Source organism: Brassica napus, chromosome A8 (genome assembly GCF_020379485.1).
Source record: "Brassica napus cultivar Da-Ae chromosome A8, Da-Ae, whole genome shotgun sequence".
NCBI lineage: Eukaryota > Viridiplantae > Streptophyta > Magnoliopsida > Brassicales > Brassicaceae > Brassica > Brassica napus.
The window spans coordinates 16,130,458-16,154,857 of NC_063441.1; the positions used below are offsets into that span (position 1 = coordinate 16,130,458).

At 32.5% G+C, this 24,400-nt stretch overlaps 4 protein-coding genes across 4 annotated transcripts; 2 read left to right on the forward strand and 2 right to left on the reverse strand.

The window, feature by feature from the left end:
* Positions 1–89: 89 nt before the first annotated feature.
* LOC106359033 (probable serine/threonine-protein kinase CST) lies at positions 90–3,827 on the reverse strand. Its single transcript, XM_013798797.3, has 5 exons — positions 2,237–3,827; positions 1,543–1,678; positions 1,319–1,452; positions 1,105–1,228; positions 90–825 (listed from the first exon to the last, which is right to left on the reverse strand). The coding sequence occupies exons 1-5, from the start codon at positions 2,615–2,617 to the stop codon at positions 452–454; spliced, it is 1,149 nt and encodes a 382-aa protein (XP_013654251.3). The 5' UTR covers positions 2,618–3,827; the 3' UTR covers positions 90–451.
* Positions 3,828–4,054: 227 nt separating this feature from the next.
* LOC106361281 (probable serine/threonine-protein kinase CST) lies at positions 4,055–7,833 on the reverse strand. Its single transcript, XM_048737373.1, has 6 exons — positions 7,500–7,833; positions 6,980–7,350; positions 5,440–5,575; positions 5,235–5,368; positions 4,991–5,114; positions 4,055–4,715 (listed from the first exon to the last, which is right to left on the reverse strand). The coding sequence occupies exons 1-6, from the start codon at positions 7,561–7,563 to the stop codon at positions 4,276–4,278; spliced, it is 1,269 nt and encodes a 422-aa protein (XP_048593330.1). The 5' UTR covers positions 7,564–7,833; the 3' UTR covers positions 4,055–4,275.
* A 1,571-nt stretch (positions 7,834–9,404) lies between these two features.
* LOC106359862 lies at positions 9,405–11,163 on the forward strand. Its single transcript, XM_013799485.3, has one exon. It carries the CDS (start codon positions 10,811–10,813, stop codon positions 10,991–10,993), a length of 183 nt encoding a protein of 60 aa, XP_013654939.1. The 5' UTR covers positions 9,405–10,810; the 3' UTR covers positions 10,994–11,163.
* A 5,314-nt stretch (positions 11,164–16,477) lies between these two features.
* On the forward strand, positions 16,478–17,689 carry LOC106359032 (WUSCHEL-related homeobox 13-like). Its single transcript, XM_013798795.3, has 3 exons — positions 16,478–16,692; positions 16,866–17,345; positions 17,447–17,689. The coding sequence occupies exons 1-3, from the start codon at positions 16,533–16,535 to the stop codon at positions 17,512–17,514; spliced, it is 708 nt and encodes a 235-aa protein (XP_013654249.3). The 5' UTR covers positions 16,478–16,532; the 3' UTR covers positions 17,515–17,689.
* Positions 17,690–24,400: the final 6,711 nt, after the last annotated feature.

The window sequence follows — 24,400 nt, forward strand, 5'->3', positions numbered from 1 at the left end:
TCTCCACTGACAAAATAATCTGTGATTTTTCCAGGGAAAGAGGGGAGATAAAAGAATGTTATTAAACAGAAAGATTAGAGAGTTTATTACTCTGATAAAATAGGACCTGGAGTTTGTAAATATGTCAGTTCACTTTCATATATGTTTACAATTACATCATCAAAATGGAAAATTGAAAAGAAAAAAACGCAGACCTTTCGTTGAGTAAGAATATGAAAAGGCAACATCAATCTTGAAATGAGGATAACTCACCACAAGGAAACAATATATTCATAAGTATGTCATACAATCAAACAAGGAAACACTATTGTACACAAATAACTTTAAAACAGAGTTGAACCAAAAGACTATAAAAATAACATAAAAGACCCATTTCTTTCTTTATTCAAACCTTCCAAAACACGACCTCCGTTTTAGCCCACACACCGGCTCGATATCAATACTGATAGTGTCATGGCGAAGAATGAGAAGAGCTAGCAATGACAGGTTTAGTGGAAGAAGGGTCTGCAACGACGAGGTTAATGTGTTGGATGTGTTCGAGTACGTCGAGTACTTCCATCATGTGTGGTCGTTTTCTCGGGTCTGGTTCTGTACAAGAGAATGTGATGTGTCCCATTTCGGTTGCCACCTTGGATGAGTATTGACCTTTGATTCCTTTGTCCATTATATGTTTCACTTTGCTTTTGCTTGAGAGTTTTGGTCTTAACCAGTCGACTAGATTCTCTTGTCCGTGAGGCCGTTTTCGGTCACACGCTCTTAGTCCGGTCATTATTTCCAATAAAACCACACCAAAGCCGTATACATCACTCTTAACGTATAAATGGCCTGAGAATGAAGACAATAAACAAACATGGTTGCTCAAAAAAAAATCTTGAAGATGATGAATGTATCTTCACCCTATCTTGATGACTGCTTCCAAATATTTGTGTATATGTTTCCAAACTGTAAGTAAGGCTTAACTACTCTACTTGCTCTACAAGTCTTTGGTGATTAGGTTATCTTGTAAAACTGTGTGAATTGTGATCTAGGGCTCTAACAAAGTCCATAACTATTTGTTATATATATAAGTTTTTTTATGGTTTATGTTTCTCTATAATTATGTACCTGTTGCAACATACTCAGGAGCGACATAACCATATGTTTCCATGATCCTAATCGTAACGTGTGAATTCGCTTGTGATGATCCGAACTTCGCTAGTCCTAAATCTGAAATCTTCGCTTCATAATTCTGCGCGGATAAATCAAAATAAAGATTCTTTTTTTTTAGTTAATGCAACTATAATAATAGTATAATGAGAATTTAATTAGACTAGCTAACCGAGTCGAGAAGTATATTTGACGGGTTGAATTCTCTATAGATGACTGTTCTTTGTGAGCCGTGTAGAAACGCTAGGCCACGTGCTGCGCCGATCATAATCTTGATCCTTACGTCCCAAGGAAGAGGCTCGGTTCCTGAAGCAAAGTAAATCAAAGTTTTTACGAAACAAGCCTTGTTGTAACGATATGGCCACTGGTTTTGTGGGTTTACAAAATGTTAATTACGTTGAAAAAGATGATCACTAAGACTTCCTTTGGACATGAACTCGTATACAAGCAGAAGCTCTTTGCCTTCACGACAGTGTCCTAATAACTTCACCAGATTTGGGTGTGAAAGCATCCCCAAGAAGTTAACTACCGTCTGCCCAGAACAAAAAAAAAAATCAAAACAAGGAAATCTAAAATTTCGCTTATTCCATCAAAACATACAATAAAGTGATAAACCAAATGAAAGATAATAGGACTCGTCCATAACATGAGTTATAAAAAGTTTCTATAGATGCCTAAATTTTAAAACCACTAATTTTCATACCATAGCACAATAACATGTTTTCTTTATTATTTCCTCTGTTTCGAATTATATAGGCGTTTTCACACAAATTAAAAAAAATAGTTAAATGTGCAGTTTTGTTATTATTTAATTATTGAAATTCTATGATCATATTTCTTAAATTTAATTACAGGTAAAAATCATAAAACAACACTTATCCCGAACTTTTGTGTAAAATTACATTCAATTTAATATGGGGAGCGTATCTATTTTAAATTTTAATCAAGACTGCAACGTAAAGTCAAAGGTAGTTTTCTGTTTGGATTAGTAAAAAAAGAAGGTTAAGTTACGTAATAATTACTTAATGAAGAAACAAAAGTCGCACACTAGTTATGTTGGTTTGCTGAAATTAGAAAGTTTAAATCTTACTTGCCAGTCTTCGAAATCATGAACATTCTCGGAGCTCAATCTTCTGACGGCGATGGTCATACCGGAGCCTGCTATAGAAGGAGCAAGAGTCTCGGCATCAATCCAACCTCTGTAAACTTCGCCGAAACCTCCTTGACCTAACAACAAGTCCGGTTTGAAATTCATCGTCGCAGTCTTTAGATCAAGGAAGCTGTAAATTTTGACATTTGTTGATTCCAATATCTGCCCGGGACCGTCGCTCACAGCCCCCAAGAATTGGTTCGATCGTCCGACGCTGCTATTTGTTTTGTCTATGGTCGACCAGAAGTTTGCTCCATTACTGAGGTTGTTAGTCATTTTGGAAGGAGAGGAAGAGAAGAAGTGTGAAACACAAAGACCCATTTCTCTAGTTGTTGTCTTCTTTTTTCTCTTTCTTGTTTACCAATTCAGACAAGAGCTAATGGATGATCATTAAGTAGCTACTTGAGCTTTTTAAGGCCTTGAGTTGCAATATACATTTTTGAGAAAGGGTTGCAATATACTTTTGATATCAAATTCTGCATTTGGTAATTTCCATGTTATAGTCTAATTTGTTACTTTATGCATATTTTAATTGCCACGAACTAAACATATAATACGAAAAATGCCTAGAACATCGACCAACTAAAGTTATCATGGCCGAAGCTTTTTGACTCTATGACGCGTGATCTGAAAAATACAATTGAGGATTTTTTGTTTTCCTTTGGAGATCTTTAAATTATTCCAACAGTTTCTGAAACTTTCATTCAAACGATTTCTAGTAGAGAATATGCTTGTGGACTGTTTTTCACAATCTGCGGTTGGAATTTAAAATGTATATAGAAAAACCTCTTACTCAAATAATGACTAATTGATTGTTTTAATCATTTTCATCTTTAGATTTTCAAACAATTGCAACTTCGTTGAAATATAAAACATGGAATTTTATCATCTGGAGTCAAGTTTTTGTTATTGAGCTATGATTATTTATTGATTTTTAAGAAAATTATAATCATAAAGTACTATATATGGTGTGTACAGAGATGGAAAAACTTACAAAGTGAAAAAAAGGTCAGCTTCTGAGTCACACAGACACTCACGCGGCTTGGACGTATGTGTCTATCCTTCTGTCTACACATAGACATTAATTGTAGATTAGTACTTATTTTGTTAGTGCCATGAATCAACTATTAATAGCATCTTTAATTTTTCTATATACTTTTCTCTAAAATAAAATATTGTAATTCTAGTATATAGTTATACAGTAGAACAAAACCGATCTTTAAAATAGAGTTTTTCTAAACCAATATAGAAATCATTTAGAAATGATCTAAGAATAGACAACTAACAGAAAAGCCATTTTTTCAAAAAAAGAAAAGAAAAAAATAGACAACTAATATACAGTTATATATGCTCGTTCCACTGCATTTAGGAAACAGTGGGTGACTGAATCTGGATATTTCCCAAGTTTGATTATTTTTCATTGGCAAATGATAAGAGTATGAAAATGTAAAACAAAATTTAAACTTGAATAATGATGCGGTCCAGTGTTGAAATGTGATCATTTATCCACATCCACATCCACATCCAACCCAAAACTGAAATTGAATATTTTCAACGTCATCACTCAACACTTCAAATCTACAAATGAGAAATTCTTCTCAAAACCAACACATTCCACAACTTAACCTGTAAAATAAACATACAACATCTTAAAAATTTACAGATGAATATTTATAATTTCTTTTATTTATGTGTTCTCATTTACTCTAAGATTAGTTTAAAACGTGGGAAAATGAATACTTTAGAGATTTTCAGAACTGTAGTAAGAAATACAGTATATATTTGATCAAATTTCACATACTTGCATATTTGCAACGGTGGAGCAACTCTAGTATGTCACACAAAAAACACAAGAATACACTATTCTACACAAAGCACTTCGAGAATATTGTTGCAAAACTAATCATAAATACTCCCATTTTTAAATATAACCAAAAGGACTCTAAAACCATATCATATATATTGTTGAAAAAATAACATCAAGTTCTAGCCGCCGGTCTCCTCCGTTCAACCCCCGGGGCACCAGCTCTATAGCCATACTGATAGTGACGTGGCGAGGAACGAGAAGAGCTAGAAACAGTCGGTTTAGTCGAAGAACAGTCTGTGACAACGTTAATGCATTGGATGCGTTCAAGTACGTCGACTACTTCCTTCATGTGCGGTCGGTTTTTCGGGTCTGGCGAGACACAAGAGAGTGTGATGCGCCCCATTTCTGCTACAACTTTGGATGAGTATTGACCTTTGATTCCTTGGTCCATTATATGTTTCACTCTGTGTTTTCTTAAGAGCTCTGGTCTTAACCATTCAACTAGATTCTCTTGTCCCTTGGGCCGTTTTGGGTTGTATGCCCTTTCTCCGGTCATTACTTCTAGTAGTACTACGCCAAAGGCATATACGTCACTCTTAACGTATAAATGGCCTGAAGATGAAGAAAATAAACTAAAACGGTTAAGTATTTTATCAACAGCAATCTAAGCATTCGAAAGAGAAATCTTGAAGATCACGAGTTTGATTATATATTTAAAAATCTTGTTATATTATTGTTTTTATTTCTGAATACCATTAGGTTTGGTGCCCAAACTCGTAATCCCCTAAACCCGAAACCACATCATCAAATATTAGTTTCGTTTCAGCGGTCATTCTAATCATACCTAATATTACTATGGTTAATATATGTTTTTCTTCTAAGCGTACCTGTTGCCATATATTCAGGAGCAGCGTAACCAAACGTGCCCATGATCCTAGTCGTAACGTGTGACTTCTCTTGTGATGGCCCAAACTTTGCTAAACCGAAATCTGAAAGCTTTGCATCAAAATTCTGCATGGGCAAATGAACATTTTAAAACTAAATCTCATTAGCAAAAAAAAAAAAAACAATTAAAGATTCTACTATGTCATAATTCTACCATATAATATGGGATGTTTTGACTAGACTAACCGAGTCGAGAAGTATATTGGAGGCTTTGAAGTCTCTATATATGACTTCTCTTTGTAAGCCGTGTAGAAACGCAAGGCCGCGAGCTGCACCGAGCACAATCTTGATCCTTAGGTCCCAAGGAAATGGCTCGTTTCCTGAACCAATAAAGATCACGCAAAGTAAATCAAAAGAGTATCTGTTACAATGATTAGGAGCTGTTAATTACGTCGAAAAAGATGGCTCTCAAGGCTTCCTTTGGGCATGAACTCGTAGACAAGCAGAAGCTCCTTGTCTTCACGACAGTATCCTAATAACTTCACCAGATTTGGGTGTGAAAGCATCCCCAAGAAGTTAACTTCTGACTGTCAAAAATCAAAACAAAACCACTATTTACTTAATTTGAACATTACCGTAGCAAAGAATCCAGATTAGTAAACGAGAAAGATATAGAACTAGTAAATATTACTAACTGACCATCCAAAGAATCCAGATTTCCATAACTTATACCAATCTTAAATTGTAGTGTAATATATGAATAAAACTTTTATGATATTATACTATGTAGCTAATATCAAATAACTAACAACGAGTTGTAAACCTTTTGATGTCAAAAAAAAAAACAATGAGTTGTAAAAAAAAAACTAACAATGAAAACTCACAACTCAGGAGTAGAACAACCCCAATAAAAGGTTTTCCAACCAAGCTTCTCAAATATACGTATATATTTCAAAGCTATAAAAGGGTTTTCATAGTTTCGAGATCTCCCAAACAATACTTAATCTATATGTATGAGTTAATATACTTTGAGACCCATATAAGAACTCCACATGAATCATACCCTAACATGAATGATACCCTAAGAGCACCATTATCGGTAAGCTCTTGTGAGAAGTTCTGGCTAAAAAATATAATTAAGTAAGAAACTTACGGTTGAGTTTCCCGTAAAACTTAGAACTCCATAATTACATACGTATATATAATATATACATACACATACATGTATTTTAAGAACAGAGGAGCAAAAAACCCCCAATGAAATTGCTCTTAATAAAGATCTTTGGTCTGACATTTTAGACACTCTTTTTCTACTTGTCTTCTTTTCACTAGTTAGTTATTTTCGTCAAATAAAAACATTACTTTTTAAAATTGTAAGAACTTTACACAAGTTCTACCGCGTTGTGTGTGCTCTAATCTTAAAAAACCATAAAACCGAGTGTCGTACTCTGTTAGACACATTTTTAAATTAAAAAAATATATTTAACTACATAAATGATTTTCCTTAAAAGTTTAATATATTGCCGACGTGCCGTGTAGATACTCAATTTAAAAACCTCACCATTATTTACAGCACATCCATCGAAAATTTTTAGATGGAGTTCTCTAACACAGAAATAAAAATTTAAAAAAAAAAATAGAAGAAAGAAATAGAAGTAATTCTCAAACAAACACTTGCAACTTGCAAGAACCCGATGAGAAACCCCACATGCTCATCAGTCGATGGTTAATTGTTCTTTTAAAGTTTAAATTTAATTACATAACTAATTTATATTAAGAATACTAATACTTTATTAATAACAATCTTACCTTTACATCTTCATGGTTGGAGTTGCTACAAACATGTTTTATTTATATTAGTATAAATTAATATTTCTTTTAATCATTCAGCAAGACTGCAACAGAAAGTCAATGTCGTTTTATATCCCATCAAAGAAGTAATCAAGATAGCAAAAATAATTGGGTTGGAATCTAGAGAAATTAGATCTTACTCGCCACTCTGCAAATCCTTGAACACTCTCGGAGTTCAATCTTTTGACGGCGGCGATCATACCGGAACCGGCTTTAGAAGGAGCAAGAGTCTTGGTGTCGATCCAACCTCTGTAAACTTTACCAAAACCTCCTTGACCCAACATAGAATCTGATCTGAAGTTCTTGGTCGCCGTCGTTAGATCCTGGAAGCTGTAGACTCTGAGAGCTGGTGATTCCAATATTAGACCAGAATCACCAATAATCCCGCCGGAATATTCGCTAGCAGCCTCGGAGAATTGGCTTCTCAGCCCGACGCTGCTGTTTGTCGTAGCAAGGGTGGTGGTCGTTGACGATGAGAACTCTGTTCCATTACTGTGGTTGTTCGTAGAGGCTGAGTAATCACAAAAGCAAAGAGATAAGAGAAAGTGAACGTATTTTTAAGTTCTTGAAAATCTTTTGAGAGGTTCTTGAAAGAAATTAAAAAAAAAAAAAAAACAAGAACTTGCAGAAGAATTTCAAGAGAGATTAATAGTTAATTACCATGACTATGGAGACCTGTTTTGGATGAAGAGGAAGAGGAAAGGGATGAAATGCAATGACCCATTTCAATAGTTGTCTTCTTCTTCTTTCTTTTTTACCAGTTAAGACAAGAGCTAGTGGATGATCAAGTACCTACTTGAGAGTTTTCATTTGTGAGAAGAAAACCAAAAAAGAGGGAGGAACTATGTGGGGTTTGTAGGGGATATATATATTAGGATTGAGTTCATCTGCAGATTGTGGAAGGGGTAACTCAATTATTCAAGGAGAGGAGTCTGAGGACCCAACCATGTTTTGGTCTTATGTGTCATTTTTTATGCGTTCCTTTTTTTGAATTCAAATGAATTAATAAAATATTTATACGAAAATGCCAACAAGCTATCAACCAAATAAAACATCTTAGCCAAATCTATTATCGTGCGGTCTGAAAAAAGTATTTGAGAAGTTGGTTTTACTTTTGAAATTTATAAATTCTTGAATTTTGTTGGTAAAATGTTAAATATTAATACCATTTTGAATTTTTTTACAAAAATTACATAGATCACAAGAAACAAACAAATTAAAAGCACGTTAAACAACAACAAAATACAAAACGGAAAACGCAACACCTTATGAAACCGAAATACCAATAAAGAAGCTGGACAGAGACTTACACCAAGGGCAGCCGAGACTCATCCGGACACAGCGGTGAAGACAAAGGGGACTAGCATCAAAGAAAAACCAGGGAGACGAGCCGGTCTTATGGCCTCCCCAAATTCTTGAACTTATGTGCACATCATAATTATAAACTTATAATTTGATTCTTTTCTTTCTAGGAGAGTTGGAAAAATCAATTCCGGAACTCTGGATTATAATCCACAATCTTTTTCGTCATGGAGACCAGACCATACAATTAATCTACTTACTTAGTCCTTGCCATTTGTATATAGACTTGTGACGTTATGTACTATTCACTTTGAATGGTCTCAAAATACACCAATTGAGACGAGACATTGTTTTAGTTGAAATAGTATGAGTTCTACTAAAATACACATGTTCGAACACTTTTTAAAAATTTTTAAAAGTATTTTAAACTTTCTACTGACTAATAATAAAAACATGAAATGGAGTCAACTTTTCGTTATTGTAGTATAATTTTATATATTAAAAAAAATAAAAATGAAATACAGTGATGTGAATCTTACAAAATGGTCATTACCTTGTGCAAGAAAAATGCTTAAAAGTCAGCCTGTGAGTCACTCACACGGCTTGGACGTAAGTGTGTTTGTGGAATTTATTCATTTATTTTCCATATACCTCAGTGACCATGTAGTTTATACTATTACTTTTTTTATAAAAGTGGTTTCTAAAACAAGGTTGCATCAAATTCTCCAATGACGAAAATTAAAGATATGAATCTGTTTACCAACGTGCATGTGAATTATTTTCTTCATTTTGTCCCATAATAACCTCCTTGAAAACATGTTTTCTTGAAAACATGTTTGATCATCAATTTTTACATTAAAAAGCTTCAGATTATTTAATAACAGTTTTAGATAAGAGAGCATGTCATAATATTATTAATTTATTTCCTTTAGATAAATTACATTTATATTTCCATAAATTTATCGGAAAATTGTAGAAAGAAAATTTAGAATAACAATGAAAATGGCAACAAAATGCAACTTGCCCATGTAAATAATGACAGATTAGGTCGAAAGCGAAATATCAATCTACGGATGTTCATATACAGAGCACCTTTAACAATATCACATTTTCAATTTTCGTCAAAGACGTGTGACATTCACACTCAAGAAGTTGCGAACCTCTTTGTACGGTAGACGTTAATCAATAGTCTTTGTTTTGTAGTCAGAGTAGTTGTAAATTTTCAAAGCACGAGCTAACAAACAGGACCATTCAAGAATCAAGAATAAGAACACACATACACTAATTGCATTAATTTAAATTGTCATTGCACTTATGAAGGTTTTGAGTATTGAGACTCTTGACTACATATTGATTTGGATCAATAAATATTTGGTAGATAAATTTCATCTTTGTACCACAAGAAGTCATGATACCAAAAACAAAATAATCAAACCAAGATGGCTTAGGATATGTAAGACTTGTGACTAAATATTTTTCTAGATACCAAAACACTTCATGGAGGTCCTAACTTACTAATATGTTCGATGTTCTGTTAAATGAGCCAGAATTTTAATTGGAAGACGAAGTAGTGACAAGAGATTCTTGATTCTTCTTGGCTCTGGAAGCTCTCTATCTATCTTTTTTTTGAAGTTTTTTCTTCTCTGAATCTTTTGGTTTCTATCTGCATCTACATTGATGGTATCTTCACTATGTTCCTCATCTCTGTCTCCAGTTTCTTCTGTTTTTTAGCTACCGCCATTGCTGCTTCATTGTTCTTTTTCTGCTGCTTCTTCCTAAGCAACACAAAACATAGCAATGCTTGTTTCAGTGAGTGAGTGAGCCACATTACTTGTGAAAAAAGATCAGACTTCAGTGGGCCTCCACATATCCATTCAGAAGGCAACAAGCTCAAGAGTAGCGTCCATACGGCCAAAGAGAGCAACGGCAACTCCTTCAGTATACTTGAATCCTTATCCGATGACTCAACCTAGACAGCTGTATATGAGGAGCGTATCTTATTCTAGATTGTTCTACGTCAGTCTATATAAACACTCACGTAATTCGTTTTGTATCACCAAGAATAAGAGTATCCTTTTACAAAAGTTCTTCTTCTTTGCTTGACTTACACAGTGAATTCACGTATTAGACTGATGAAGAGAGACAAGACGAGGGTACACATAATGATATCAATAGTTGGTCCATTTTTACCATATATTTTAATTAGAAGAGTCAACGTATGCATGTATATAATAAAAGAAAAGGACAAAGCTTGGCGAGCAAGATAAGAGGTCACTTCCAAGAAATGTGTCTAAGAATATTTAACGCTGAATTTGTCTTATAAATACATATTCTTTTAATGAACAAAAAAAGAAAGAAAAAGAAAATACATATCGTTCACAGAGTAATACATGAAACTAAACCTATAAATATCATCCATCGTGTTATACCTTTTTAGATAAGAAAAAGGCTACACCCGACAATAAAATACGTATCCCGTTTAAGATAATGAAAAGTAAAAAGTGTTTTTAATAGGATAGGGATTTGTTTTACTAAAAGGAAAAGGAAATCGTATTTTGAAACTAGCTAGTATAAATATAGGTCTAAGAAAGTAAAAATCATTCATTCACATAATTAATATATTTGTCTCAACGATTCCACCCACAAACGTTTCTCTTTAAACTCCAATCATGTCTCTCTTCACGTCTTTCTTAAGTTGCTTTGTTCCAAAATCCAGCTCAAAAATTAGTTCAATCGATGGTAGTATCCCGAAGGGCTTGTCGTTGGAGAAGCCAAAAAGCAAATCTGAATCTCTTAGAGCTCCAATCATTGTATCTTATTTCCCCGTGGGTTCAATGCTTTCGCGTTTGTAAGAAGTGTGGGAAGGTCATTGGCATATTTGTTGTGAGACTTTTTTTTTGTTCCTTTTGTTTGTTTGGTTATTGTAATGGACCACCTACCTAGGTTTGATAACATCATATTTAGGTCTGGCAACAAAATTATATGCTTTGTATTCAATCCAAATAAAGATTAATAACGTTTACATATTTTGTATAAAATAATAGTGATTCCTTTAATTTAATCAATCTTAGGAGGATCAAGAGTGTGAATCCAGAGATATGTTTTCTAGAGGGGACATTAGAATGGACCTGGGCATGAATAGTGCTTAAGATATACAGTAGTGCTATGTTATTAGGAATGAGTTCACCAGACACCAATTATTTATACGTTAATGCTAATAGTGAACCCGTAATATCATTAATTCCACAAAAAGTAATGTTAATTGTTCTGTGTGGGAATCATGTATGCTGGGCAATTACTTAGTTTTTTATACGATTTAATGTAAACATATTCATCTATAAAATATAAGAATAGAAAATTAGAAAAAAAAATGTAAATATTTATAGATGGGCAGTGATTTTTTTTCCAAAAGAACATCTGATTCAAAAACAACAAGATAACTTTGAATTTACGAGATAAACAAAAAAAATATTATTTTAATCCTGAAAACATATAAAAATAATAAAATGATTGCAGTCTTCATCTTTTTCGCCATAAAAAATCAAATACTCACCATAAGTTGAGAAAAATGTGTAAGGAACCTCTTGTAACATACACCTACAATGAAACCTAAAAGAAAAACAAATCAATTTGACACAGACGATCAAGTTGGAAACTAAAACGATGACAAATACAAAGCCATACAACAGCCGAGACCAAAGACACAACGACAACTAAGACAACAATATCTTACTCTGACACTTTATCAAAAGATCCTTACAGTTTGATCAAAATACTCTTACCCGGAGTATACAGTTCGATCAAACCCAAGACCGTATACACCCATTTAACCCACCGAACAAGAGGATCAGTGAGACATATCGGGCACACCTCCTCCGGAAAAGAGCAACCTTCGAACTAGTAAGAGAACCGAGTGCCAAACTACCTCCTATCCACCGTCCCGCACGACGGCACCGCCTATCTGTGGACTCCTCCTCGTGCTGCCGGTGGGGCGATGTTGAATGGGTTTGCAGCATCGTGATGTATTTCTTTGTGGTTGTGTTGATGATTGAGTCTCTTGGAAGCTGTAGGTCTTTACCCGTTGTTTCAAGGTTTGAGCCGCCTTTCTCTCTGGGAGCTCGCGGCAACTGAGAGCTTAGTCCCCTCACACTTCTCCTTTGGGTCATCGTCTCTACGTTACCTCCGGTTCATCTCTTAGGCTATTCTTCTTTGTAATAGAAAGTGCATTTTCATTATAGATGCTTTGTTTAGTTTTAATTTCTGCAATTCCGTTTCTAGTCTTCTTCGTATTTCTGTAAAAAAAAAAAGAAAATTTGGTATAATAATCTTAACATTTTACCAAAAAAAAAAAAAAAAAAATACTCTTACCCATGCTATAAAGCTCATTTAGATATCAATTTCTTATTAAATTATCATGAAAACTGATTACAACTCTAAACATAAAAAAACATATTTATATGAAAATCAAATAACCTATAACCTATTAATTTTTTTAAAGATAATTCCAACTAATTAAAATAAATAATTAAACAAATAATAAATTAAATAAACATAATATTTGAAATATATCTAAATATATTCTCTGCATCACTTAGACACTGAGACGCCATTTGCCATACGATCATACCCGTACGGTTTTTTACTCTGACCTTACTAAGCAGTTTATAATTCAGTGAAGAGTGGAATATATTGATCCTCTTTCTCTTTTCTTCAGATTCAATTCATCGTCATATAGTTTTCTTATCCTTTGGAGCTTGGGTAACAAACATCAAGTTAAGATCATTATCTATGCCTTTTACACATCCGACATGCCAATCTTCCATTGTATTGTCTTACTATCATCAAAGATCACATCATCATTTTTATCTGATTTTTTTTTCAGTTTCTTAAACAGCTTTGCATTGAAATGCACATACACTAAGTTATTTAACTGATCTTTCTATTCACTCATATATGAATAACCATGTCCTCTCAACGACATAAAATCATAGTAAGATACTGTAAAACTGTGGTTATGGAAGTAGTCGTTTTAACTGTAAATACACATATTACAAACGGTCAATTTCTTATTTGGAAAATAAATAACCATCTGATTCTAATAGTTTCCTTAAGTTTCATGTTCTTTTGGTATGATCTTAAGTTTCATGTTACCCTTATATTAAAATCTTTTATCGTTTTTGTTCTTGCCACTAATATAAAATTTCAGATATAAAAATATATCTTTTTTTCTTGTTTCTGCCTTTACCTTTCTCTTCCTCTGTTTCCTTACATTTTCGTGAGTTGTGTCTATACAAACAATCAGATAAGTTGCTGTGAGTTGTGCGTTTGCAGGAGATGAGCATCTTTGTTCATCTCTTAGTCAGACAGAGTCGTTGTAGATTTTCAAAGCACGAGCTAATTACAAACAGGACCATTCAAGAAGAAGAACACACCTATACAGTATGCACTAACTAATTTCAGGTGAAAATGTCATTTAAATCATCAACTTTTAAATTTAGTTGAAAAATGCATGAACTTTCTCGTAGACACTTTAAAGACTCAACTTATTTTGACTAGCGGTTTTAACCTCAAACATATTTTGACTAGCGGTTTTAACCTCAAACATATTTTAACTAAACCATTTTTAAGACACCATTAAAATGGTTAACAGTGTTAATTTCTGTTTCTAATCTTTGTCAAATCCATACGATGTCATTTTGAAATTAAAAACAAAAACATGTTTCTCAAAGGGTTCAAACCCATAACCAAAGCCTCAATCGAAGTAAAGCCAAACCACTAGACTACTTATAACTTTATTAACTAGTGTAGCTACTAATAATAATAATTATTACCTCACCAACATCTGATTCTTCTCCATAAAAAGGAAAAATTGTCATGTCACTATTGAAGGTATTGAGTCTTGAGACTCTTAACCACAGATTGATTTGAATTATTTAATATTTGGTATAGAAATATGATCTTTGTACAGCAAGAAGTACAAGAAGTCATGATACAAAAAAAAAAAAAAAATCAAACCAAGTTGGCTTAGGATCTGTTAGACTTGTGAGTCGTGAGTCGTGACTAACATTTCTAGATACCAAAAGGTCCAAAACACTTCAGGGAACTCCTAACTTACTAATGTATTCGATGTTCTGTTAAAAGAAAAGAGACAGACTTTTTAATTGGAAGACGAAAGTGGCAAGAGGTTATTGATTCTTCTTGGCTCTGGAAGCTGTCTTTTTGAAGTTGTTTTGGCTTGTTTCAATAAAAACGTAACCGAATAGCGATATGAAGAAGATGGCCCCTAATTTTAATCTTAAAACTCTGGAAAATAAGGCTACAAAACATCATGATAATGGTCTGAATAGTTGGTCCATTTTTGCCATATATTTTAACTATTAAGAGTCAAACTTATGCATGAATTGTCAAAGATTAAAATAAAAAAGGGCAAAGCTTGGCGAGCAAGATAAGAGGTCACTTCCAAGAAATTTGTCCAAGAATATTCAACCCTGATTTTGTCTTTATAAATACATATCATGAAACTAAATCTAAACATCATAAAAAAAACTCTAAACATGTCTCCCTTGGCGTCTTTCTTTGGTTGCTTCGTTCCAAAATCCAGCGCAAAGATTAGCTCAACCAATGATAGTAACTCGAAAGTCTTGTCCTTGGAGAAACCAAAATCTCCGAGAGCTCCAGTCATCGTGTCTTATTTTCCCGCAGGTTCGAATCTTTCGCGTTTGTAAGAGAAGATATAAGATCAAGTGTGGGACGGGTGTTGACTTTTTTGTTTTATGTTGACATATAATGTAAAGACTTTATGTGTTGGTTTGATTATATGTAAATTGTACTGGACCATCTAGGTTTAAAGAAAAGGTACTGGAACCTTTTTAATTCTGTAGCGTAACAATAAAAATATGTTTCTTAAATAAGTTTTACAGTTCGGTTATATAATATTTTATACATTATCTCACCATGTGCAAATCAGTATGTAATTAGGAATGAGTTCATCAATTAGTAGTATTTTTAATGCAAAGGGTGAAAGAATAATATTTAAAAATTAATTAGGCAGAAAATAATATTGATGCAAGATTAAATAATTGGCTCCTCCAATTATCATGCAGCCACGAAGAAAGTAAAATCAGATTATTAACACAATTACAAGAATTAATCTGGACACTGTTGAATATACGGACGGTGAAGATTAATCGAGCGCAACAGAAAAGAGTAGTATTCTTTTGTATGTTACATAAAGCTATAGAGTCAATGTTGTTCACCTTATTTTCCTTTGGAGATGACGACGCAGCCACCGATGCTACGATTCTATCGTGACAAACCGCATTATCTTTCTTGTAAACTCGGTTCCATTTCCTAATCTCTGTAGCAAAATGTGTGATTATCATCAATGTAATATTTCACTGAAATACTGTAAATATCCAGTTATGGAAAGTAGCATTTTAACTGTTATACTATACATACTACGAATCAAATCCTCCAACGGTCAACTTCTACTTTAGGAAACTAAATAACCATTTGATTCAGATAGTTTCCTTAAGTTTCATATTACCGTTTTATTTAAAATATCTTTATCGTTTTTGTTCTTGGCACTAGGGGTGGGCGTTCGGGTACCCATTCGGGTTCGGGTCGGGTATTTCGGATTTTCGGGTATTTCGGTATAGAGGTCTAGAACCCGTTCGGGTATTTCTGTACTTCGGGTCGGGTTCGGGTATTTTTAGTTCGGATTCGGTTATTTCGGATCGGGTTCGGATATTTAGATTTTGAAAAAAAAAAATTAAAATTTTCATTTCTCAAGTTTATTGTATTTAAAAATATAACTTTTAGTTAACTAATTTTTTATTTTTAATAGATTGAATGGTTAATAGATTTGGACATAACATTTTAAAACTAAAAAGGCACTAATTTAGTTATTTTTTTAAATTTTGGATATAACTTTTTGTTAATTTTTGAAATAAAAAACTTGACATGCATTTTAAGTGAGTAGCAAATCATTTTTCCGTAATTGTATGTATATCATATGAACTTAAATTATGTGTAGTATCAATATAAATATTTTATATAAAATGAGAGATATAAACTAGAAACATAAGGTTAATTATACATATGTTCGGTTATATTCGGATATCCATTCGGGTTCGGGTATTATCCGTTCGGGTTCGGGTATCCAATCTCTCCTTATTCAATACCCGTTCGGGTATTTTGCTACTTCGGTTCGGATTTCGGTTCGGTTTTTTCGGATCGGGTTCGGGTGCCACTTCGGATATCGGGTAAAGTGCCCACCCCTACTTGGCACTAATATTAAAACTTCATATAAAAATCCAGTACTTCCTCTGTTTCCTTCATTCACACGGAGACAAAAGAGAGTGAAGAGGAGACGAAACTTTGACAAAAGAGATGATGGAGTTGGATAAACAGCAGCAACCCAACCCAATGAAGGTGATGACCGACGAGCAGCTTGAAACTCTGAGGAAACAGATTGCTATCTACGCCACCATTTGTGAACGTCTCGTTGAGATGCACAAAACCCTCACTTCTCAACAAGATCTTGCAGCAGGTTCTCTTCCTTATTCTTGGCGTAGTTACCGGTTTAAATCTGAAATTCAAGAACCGGTTTAGCTTAGGTTCTTGTAGAACTCCATTTCCGGTTTAGTTTAGGTTTTTGAGTTTCTGCTTGGCCCTTGTACTTCAGCAACTCTCTTTTCATTTGTCTCTTTGGTGCTAACACAGGAGGGAGGATGGGAGGTCTATATACAGACACAAGTATTTGTCAAAAGATGACAGCTAGGCAGAGGTGGACTCCGACGCCAATGCAGCTTCAGATTCTAGAGCGTTTATTCGATCAAGACACAGGAACACCGAGCAAGCAAAAGATCAAAGACCTAACCGAAGAGCTTAGCCAACACGGTCAGATTGCTGAACAAAACATCTGCAATTGGTTCCAGAACCGGCGTGCTCGTTCCAAAAGGAAGCAGCACTGTGGTGTTGGTTCTTCTAACAACAAAAATGGTGAGGGTGAGGTAGAGACTGAAACTGAGACATTGAATGAGAAGAGAAAGAGACCAGAGAGTCTTTTTGTTGTTCCTGATGGAAATAACAACAGTATCATTGGGACAACAACTACCACTAGTCCTAGGGCTGAAGATCTTTGCTTCCAGAGCCCTGAGATGAGCTCTGATCTTCACTTGCTAGGAGTCCAATCAAACACAAGTAAGTTTTAAAAAAAAAGACATCATATGAATGGTCAAGAATGCTTGTGAGTTGTGTCTGTGCAACAATCAATGAAGTTGTTGTGATTTGTGTGTTTGCAGGGGATGAGCATCTTTTTGAAAGCTACAACCTTTATGATCATGTTGAAGATTATGACATGTCAGGCTGATTAATGGTCAAGAAAACTTCTATTTATCAGAGATTAAAAGGAAACAGATTTCATAGTCAGCCTTAAGCAGTTTTAGACTTTATTTTATTTTATATTTTCTGGGGCTTTTAATAGTCCTTTTTTCATGGAATGTTGAATGGTCTCTTAGAGCTTTTTATGCATGCTTTGATATTATTAATTACTAGGTAAGAAACCCGTGCGATATCGCACGGGAACTCATTTTATAAAAAATCAAATAAAATATATTTTTAATTCCACACTTATTTACAATTGTTTTAGGGATTACTATTTTCATGTTTGCTAAAAAATGTATTTTTAAAACCATTTAACAAAAACAAAATGTATTTTAAATATTAAAAATAGATTTCACAATAAATGTATATTGACTTATGATGACATGATCCGTTTCATTTATATTATTGTCTTAAAATTTTGTGGAATTCTCATAAAAAATATTATAATTATTATATTAAACTAATGTAATAATTAAATAATTAAGTTATAAATTATGGATTTGCTTTTAAAAAAAAAATCATTGATGTCATTTATTGGATCTCTAAATAGTAAAATTTGAAGTTAAAGTGGGTATTGAGATATAAATACTCTAGAATTTAATAGTTTCTCAATAAAATTTTCTAGGCTTAGGTTAAGATACAACAATAAATAGAGTTCTTCATATATTTACGTGCTTTTTCAAATATTTTAATGATCTGCAATAAATATCTCTTTTTTCTAATCTATTTATAGTTGTTGTGGTTTTTTAGTTGTGATTTTTTAATGCTTACAATTCTTTATATAAAGGAGTAAATAAACATTGCAATGCTTAGTTAAAGGTTTCAATATATATCACTAAAAGCCGCAATAGTTTATCACTAAAGTAACAATCTCCAACAATTGCAATGATTCATCACCAAATATTGTAATCGTTCATCACTACAGAACTGCAATCACAACAGTTAGAATGCTTTATTTAATCACTTGCAACTAACTGTTCACCAAACAATTGCAATGATGACCTAAGCGGTTGCAAATATTCAATTTAATCCTTAATAATCTACATCCATTTAAGTGTAATTAAACTCATGTATAAAAGAAAATGTTTTAGTCTATCCAATTATTATGATGAAAAGCTACATGTTTATATATTTGACAACTTCCCATGAAATGTTTGAAAGGACGCATCTTTGACATTTTAACAACTTCTTTGAAATCAAAGTGAGTTTCAGGATGAAAGGACATGTTTTTAATATATAACTAATGAAACCCTTGAGATGAAAATACACAATGTTAAAATGAAAACAAATACATTTTAGACATTTTGACAACTCATTTTAAACCAATATAATTTTTAAGATGAAAAGACACATTGTTAAGATGAAAAACATATACACTTCAACATTTTAATAATTTCTTTTAATCCAATGCAACTCTTAAAGAAACAATGTTAAAAAAAGTTACATCCTTAAACATTTATTTGGATTCCTATTATTAATACAAAGAAATTATTAAAACCACTTGCTAATTGACATCAAATAAAAGTTGCAAACTCAATTTAATATATAGTATTTTATGCATAAAAAAAACTGTTAAAATTCCATCTTGTAGAACTACGTTATACGCATGGTACAAAGTCGTATTGTATACAATCGATAAATATATAAGTAAGTACAGAAAGATTCAAAAACTTTATATTTTTGTACACGCATTGAGAAGACACTAGAATGAAAAGTTGGATGGTTTTAATCTCATAATATCAACTAAAATTAAATATATTCAACGATGCTTGCTAGCAAATTTCGCTGAATATAATGACATATATTTACTTATGTATCTTGATTTTTTTATATATAATCTAAGCGTATGGAAGTATATGACATCATGTCTTCATGGAACATACATGAATATAAAGGAAAAAACACATCTCGTCTAGTTGAAGAAATTAAGATCAATAACTTCCCCTGTTTAGATTTTTTTACTATCCTAAAAAATTTTATACTATTTTTTGTTGACGCCGTTTCATTGTTATATCTTCTAAGAATTTGTAATCATGTAACTGTACATATGATGATAAATTATGTACATAGTCTATTTATAGTTTTTCAAAAATTTATATGAATAGTCACGACCGTTCAGATTTTTAATACTTATTTTAAAACAGTATTATTACAAATTATTTTGAAATAGACACATGATTACTAAAAATACTTTAAAAGACAAAATAATTAAAGAAAACTACTTATTGAGATATTATAACAACTTTTAAAAAATAATTTGTAATAAAATAAAAAGACACAACTCTTAAAATTAATAATTATAGAAAGATACTAATTTGAGTTTTTTAAAATGAATGTTAAATTTTATTCAGTCAAATATTTTGGTACACATCTTTTTCCTAATGTTTAAAGAATCAAAGAATAGAAACTTTTTAAAACAGTAACTATCTTATTTGGCATTTTAACATCTTTAAAAGACTAATTTGTAGTTTAAAATTAAAAAAGATACAACTCTTCAAACTATAAAGAATATAAAAATAAAAACATATAACCTATAATGAAAAGACACAAATTATAGTTACATACTATCTATTAATTTCACAACTTTTTCGAACTAATTTTAGTAGAAACACACACATTTTAAGAACTAACTACTATCATAGGTATGGTATAAATATATGAAAAAACATGTACTACTGTTTCTAATTGAAGTATCAAACGAAAGACATCAAAAAGGAGAAAAAAGTATCAAACGAACATGGCTCACTGAAAATAAATCAGTGTAACGAAAACAAATTAGTCAGTATATCGGCATGTTCATAAATCAGTGTAACAAAAACAATTAGTTTATGGGATTTACACCAAAATGAAAAAAAAAGTTTCTGGGAACAAATAATCAAATTCTATTTTTTCTAAAATTAATAATCAAATTCTTCAGCCAACCATTTTTCCCCTTTTCCATTCAAACCTAACTGGGTATTGTTCGAACAATTCTGCATCAATCATAATTAGTTACACATACAAGTATGAAAAGGGACATCAGTAGAATTTGACTAAGCTACTCTCAGATAAGTTATTCTGGCAAAACATCAAACACCAATCAACAAAAAATAGAAAAGCGCAATGAAAATCGAGTAGAAAAACATTATAATTAACTTCTGTAAGAAAACTTGGGAAAATACCAATATCTGTAAGTAATATGAGAACAAAGATTGTTAGTTGGCAAAAAAGAAACGTGATTCCCTGATCCCTCCATCTCCTTCCCATGCAGTCCCAAACTTTTAAAAAGAGATATGTCCCTTCAAGTAAAAAAAATAATCACCCATTGGTTTAATAGTTTTTCCTGTAATTAACGAATCAAGGGTGAAACTAGAGTAAGAAATTGCAGAGATAAATACAGATACAAAAGAAAACTGTATGAGAAAAAAAAAGACTGTATAAGAAATAAGGTTTTGAAACGGTTATTGTGTTTTTTTCATAATCTGATCTAAGAGGAAACAAAAAAGTAGAACAAAGAGATTTTTTTAACGCACCCCATTCATAGCAAAAAATTGTTCCATACACGTGCATATTATACAAAGAGAGATTTTTACACTTTTCGTACATTAATGACCTTTGACCAAGAGAGAGAGAGAGAGAGAGAGAGGGACAGTAAGAGATTAAAGAGAAAATAGTTTGGAGGTAGGGTTTATTTTGGGAAGATATGGTTATGAGCCTTGGCTTTAACTTCATGATCAGCGAGATTCATAAAAGTGTAGGAGACAATTCCTTTGGTCACGTCATGTGTGATACATCGAGCATTCAATTTTTTGTTTATAAAATTTTGATCCAAGATTGTCTAAATAGGTTTGAAAAGGTACGTGTGGTAAAGTATGCAACACTTCAAAAGTTAAAGGGTTAAAAATGAATAGGTATGTATAACAATAATAGAAAGTTGCAACCATATGACTTTTACAAATCGAAAATGTATGAATAGGTAGATATTAATAGAAAGATGCAACTTTTTGTGACATTTTTCACAACTTTTCACATTAATTGTGAAATGATGCAAATTTTCATCTTAAACATTCCATTAGTTCTTATAGATTGTATATATATATATATATATATATATAAAGATGCGTCTTTTCATAAAAATATGTTTTTTTATAAAAAATCATATGAATAACCACAAATTTTCATATTTTAATTAGTTATTTAAAATAACACTTTTATAATGGTAATATATAACTTTTAAACAAAAAAATTAATTAATATACATTTTATGATGAAAAGTCACAACATAACATTTATTCACAAATTTTAACAATACTTTCATTTTGAAGAGATACAACTTTTAATCAAAAGACATTTTAATGAACAAACACAACCTTTGACAAAAATAAAATTCCTATAAAAACACACAACCTTTGGAATTAATTGGGATTGCTATTATTAGTAGATAATACTATTAACAATAACAGTAAGAAAAACTGATTCAGTTTTTAGTTTAGTTGAAAACATGCAAACCTAGCAAAACTTTGTAATACCCCTTCTCAATTTCTTCATCACTCACATTGTGCAAGAGCAAAGTCTCTATAACCAAATCCTCCTGATCAATTTCAGACCCTCTCTTCCTTTTCTTCCTACTATGTTCAAGCTCCAAACACAACTCACTTCCACTAACTTTGTCACAAGGATGTTGTATCGCATCAATTCTCAACTTAGCCGCCTTAATCTTTTCTCTACGTCTCTGAACCAAACCACAACCCTTTATGTAAGAAGGAGGCAAATCATCATCAAGCCCTACATCTTTCTCCAACACTTCCTTGAGTGTAAGTCTTTGGCTCATCTTAGATCTCCCCTTCCACCAATCTTCACTAGAAACCATCTCAAAACCCAATCTTCTATCTTCGCCATCATCATCATCATATATTTGAGTATCTTTCACCCTTTGATCTGCAAGATTCTCATCTGTGATTCTACATTACGTGCATTTTCCTGTGTACTTACTACATTCATCCATGGATGTTCCAACTTCCAAGCAATGTTGAGCAGTAGGTCGTTTCTAACTCTGCAAACTCTTTGCTTCTGGAAGCTTGTCCTTATCAACCAGTAACCAATCCATTGGCCAATACTTCAACCTCTTGATCCTCTTTAAGTCCCCATGTCTGTCAAAATAGTATTTTGACCTATCGCTCCTCCAATAGCAATCTGCTCAGAATCTGGTAGGTTAGCTAAAGGAACGAACTTTATATTACTTTGCTTACTCTAGCTATCTAAGTTCTAATACCACACATTTCACAAGTTCTTCCAACGATCAAAATAGGCTTTAGAGCTCATTGAAACAAGCAAACCGAATCTTGGTTTCCACTTTCATCTACAGATACAATCTCTACGTTATTCCTAATGATGACTGCAAAGCTTTGAGGTTTGAACTTTGGAGCTCAATGAAACAGTAGCAATAAGATGGTGAAAGCTTTTAAATTTGGGCTATTACTTGGGCTCACTAATGGAAAAAGAAAACCCATACTCCATCTATTCTATAATAACGGCATGGCAGTTGCATCGATCGTTATGTGACGCCATGTATTTATATTGACACTAACGTTTCACGACTCAAAAGTCAGCACAAGTTTGCGCGCCGACAATGACATGAAGCTTGCGTTACGAACATGGGCACATATAGTACACGTAACAAGCATGAGGTCATGACTTTGACTCGTTTATGGCTTTGCATGTTCAACTCTTTGAAGTCTTTTTCTTTTCTTTTCAACTCAACTCTTTGAAGTCTCAAACTGCGTTTTATGGGCATTTATGTTTTGTCAGCCATTGGTACTTCAACAGAGTCCAAAAGGACCATTCACCCGATTCCTCTTATCATTTTTTTTATATTTGATATATGCATTGAGTTATATCTTGGTTTAGCTGTAACTGCATGGACTTTTATCATTTTATATGTAAGATCAATCTACTCGTGTTGTATTGATCCTTGTCCATACACAAAAGGATACATGTTTACTTATAGAAACACGTACTTTAAACAAAACAAAGGACAACATCTTTAGCATTTCTACATGTGTAAAACAAACAACAAATAATGATAAATTTCTTCTAGTTAAAAGTTCATTAATGTTTCTAAGAATGTATAGATTTTGAAATTAAAAAATATGAATAAGCAAATTAATGAAGAAAATGTTTACAAAAGATTTTCAGTATGGTGTAAAAAATATCGTCAAGCAAAATTTTTATAGGACGCTTAGGTGGTGTAGCCAGACATTAATTCTCAAAAAATACTGGTGAAATTGTCGATTATAAAATTAATAATATATATTTATTTTTTTGAACACCTAATAATATTTTTTATAGTTTGTAATATCATCATTATCCAGCTTTAAAAAAAATAGGCATTATCAGAAAATATGGATCAATTCATTGATGCTCATATCTTCAATATAATTGACATTTTTCCATTATTTCTTGTTTTCCCTTTTAAAATGTTATAGTTAATGCTTCCAGCCTCCTCCATTATTGTTTGTTTTCTTTTTGTTCCTGTGTGTGAGTGTATGCTTATTTTAATCATTGGTTTATTAACTCGGTTTGCTTTTTTTTCAGTTTTAGTGGTTCAATAAAAGACGTTAAGACTCACATCACACGTATTCACACACCAAGGGTTATTCCATTGCAAGTGTACAATTCATTTGAAACTTGTTATTAGTCTCGTAAGTTCCAATCCATCTTGGTCAAACACGTATTCATATCTTTTGGTATTCTTCTCGATGCCAAAGAGAAGAAGTGAATTGAAAATAGAGAATAAGTGAATAAAGAGTCTAGTCGAAGTAGGTTTAGGTAAAAAAGTAACTTATACCTTTTCATGATGAGTTCGTCAAACTAGACCTATAAAGAGTGCCCAC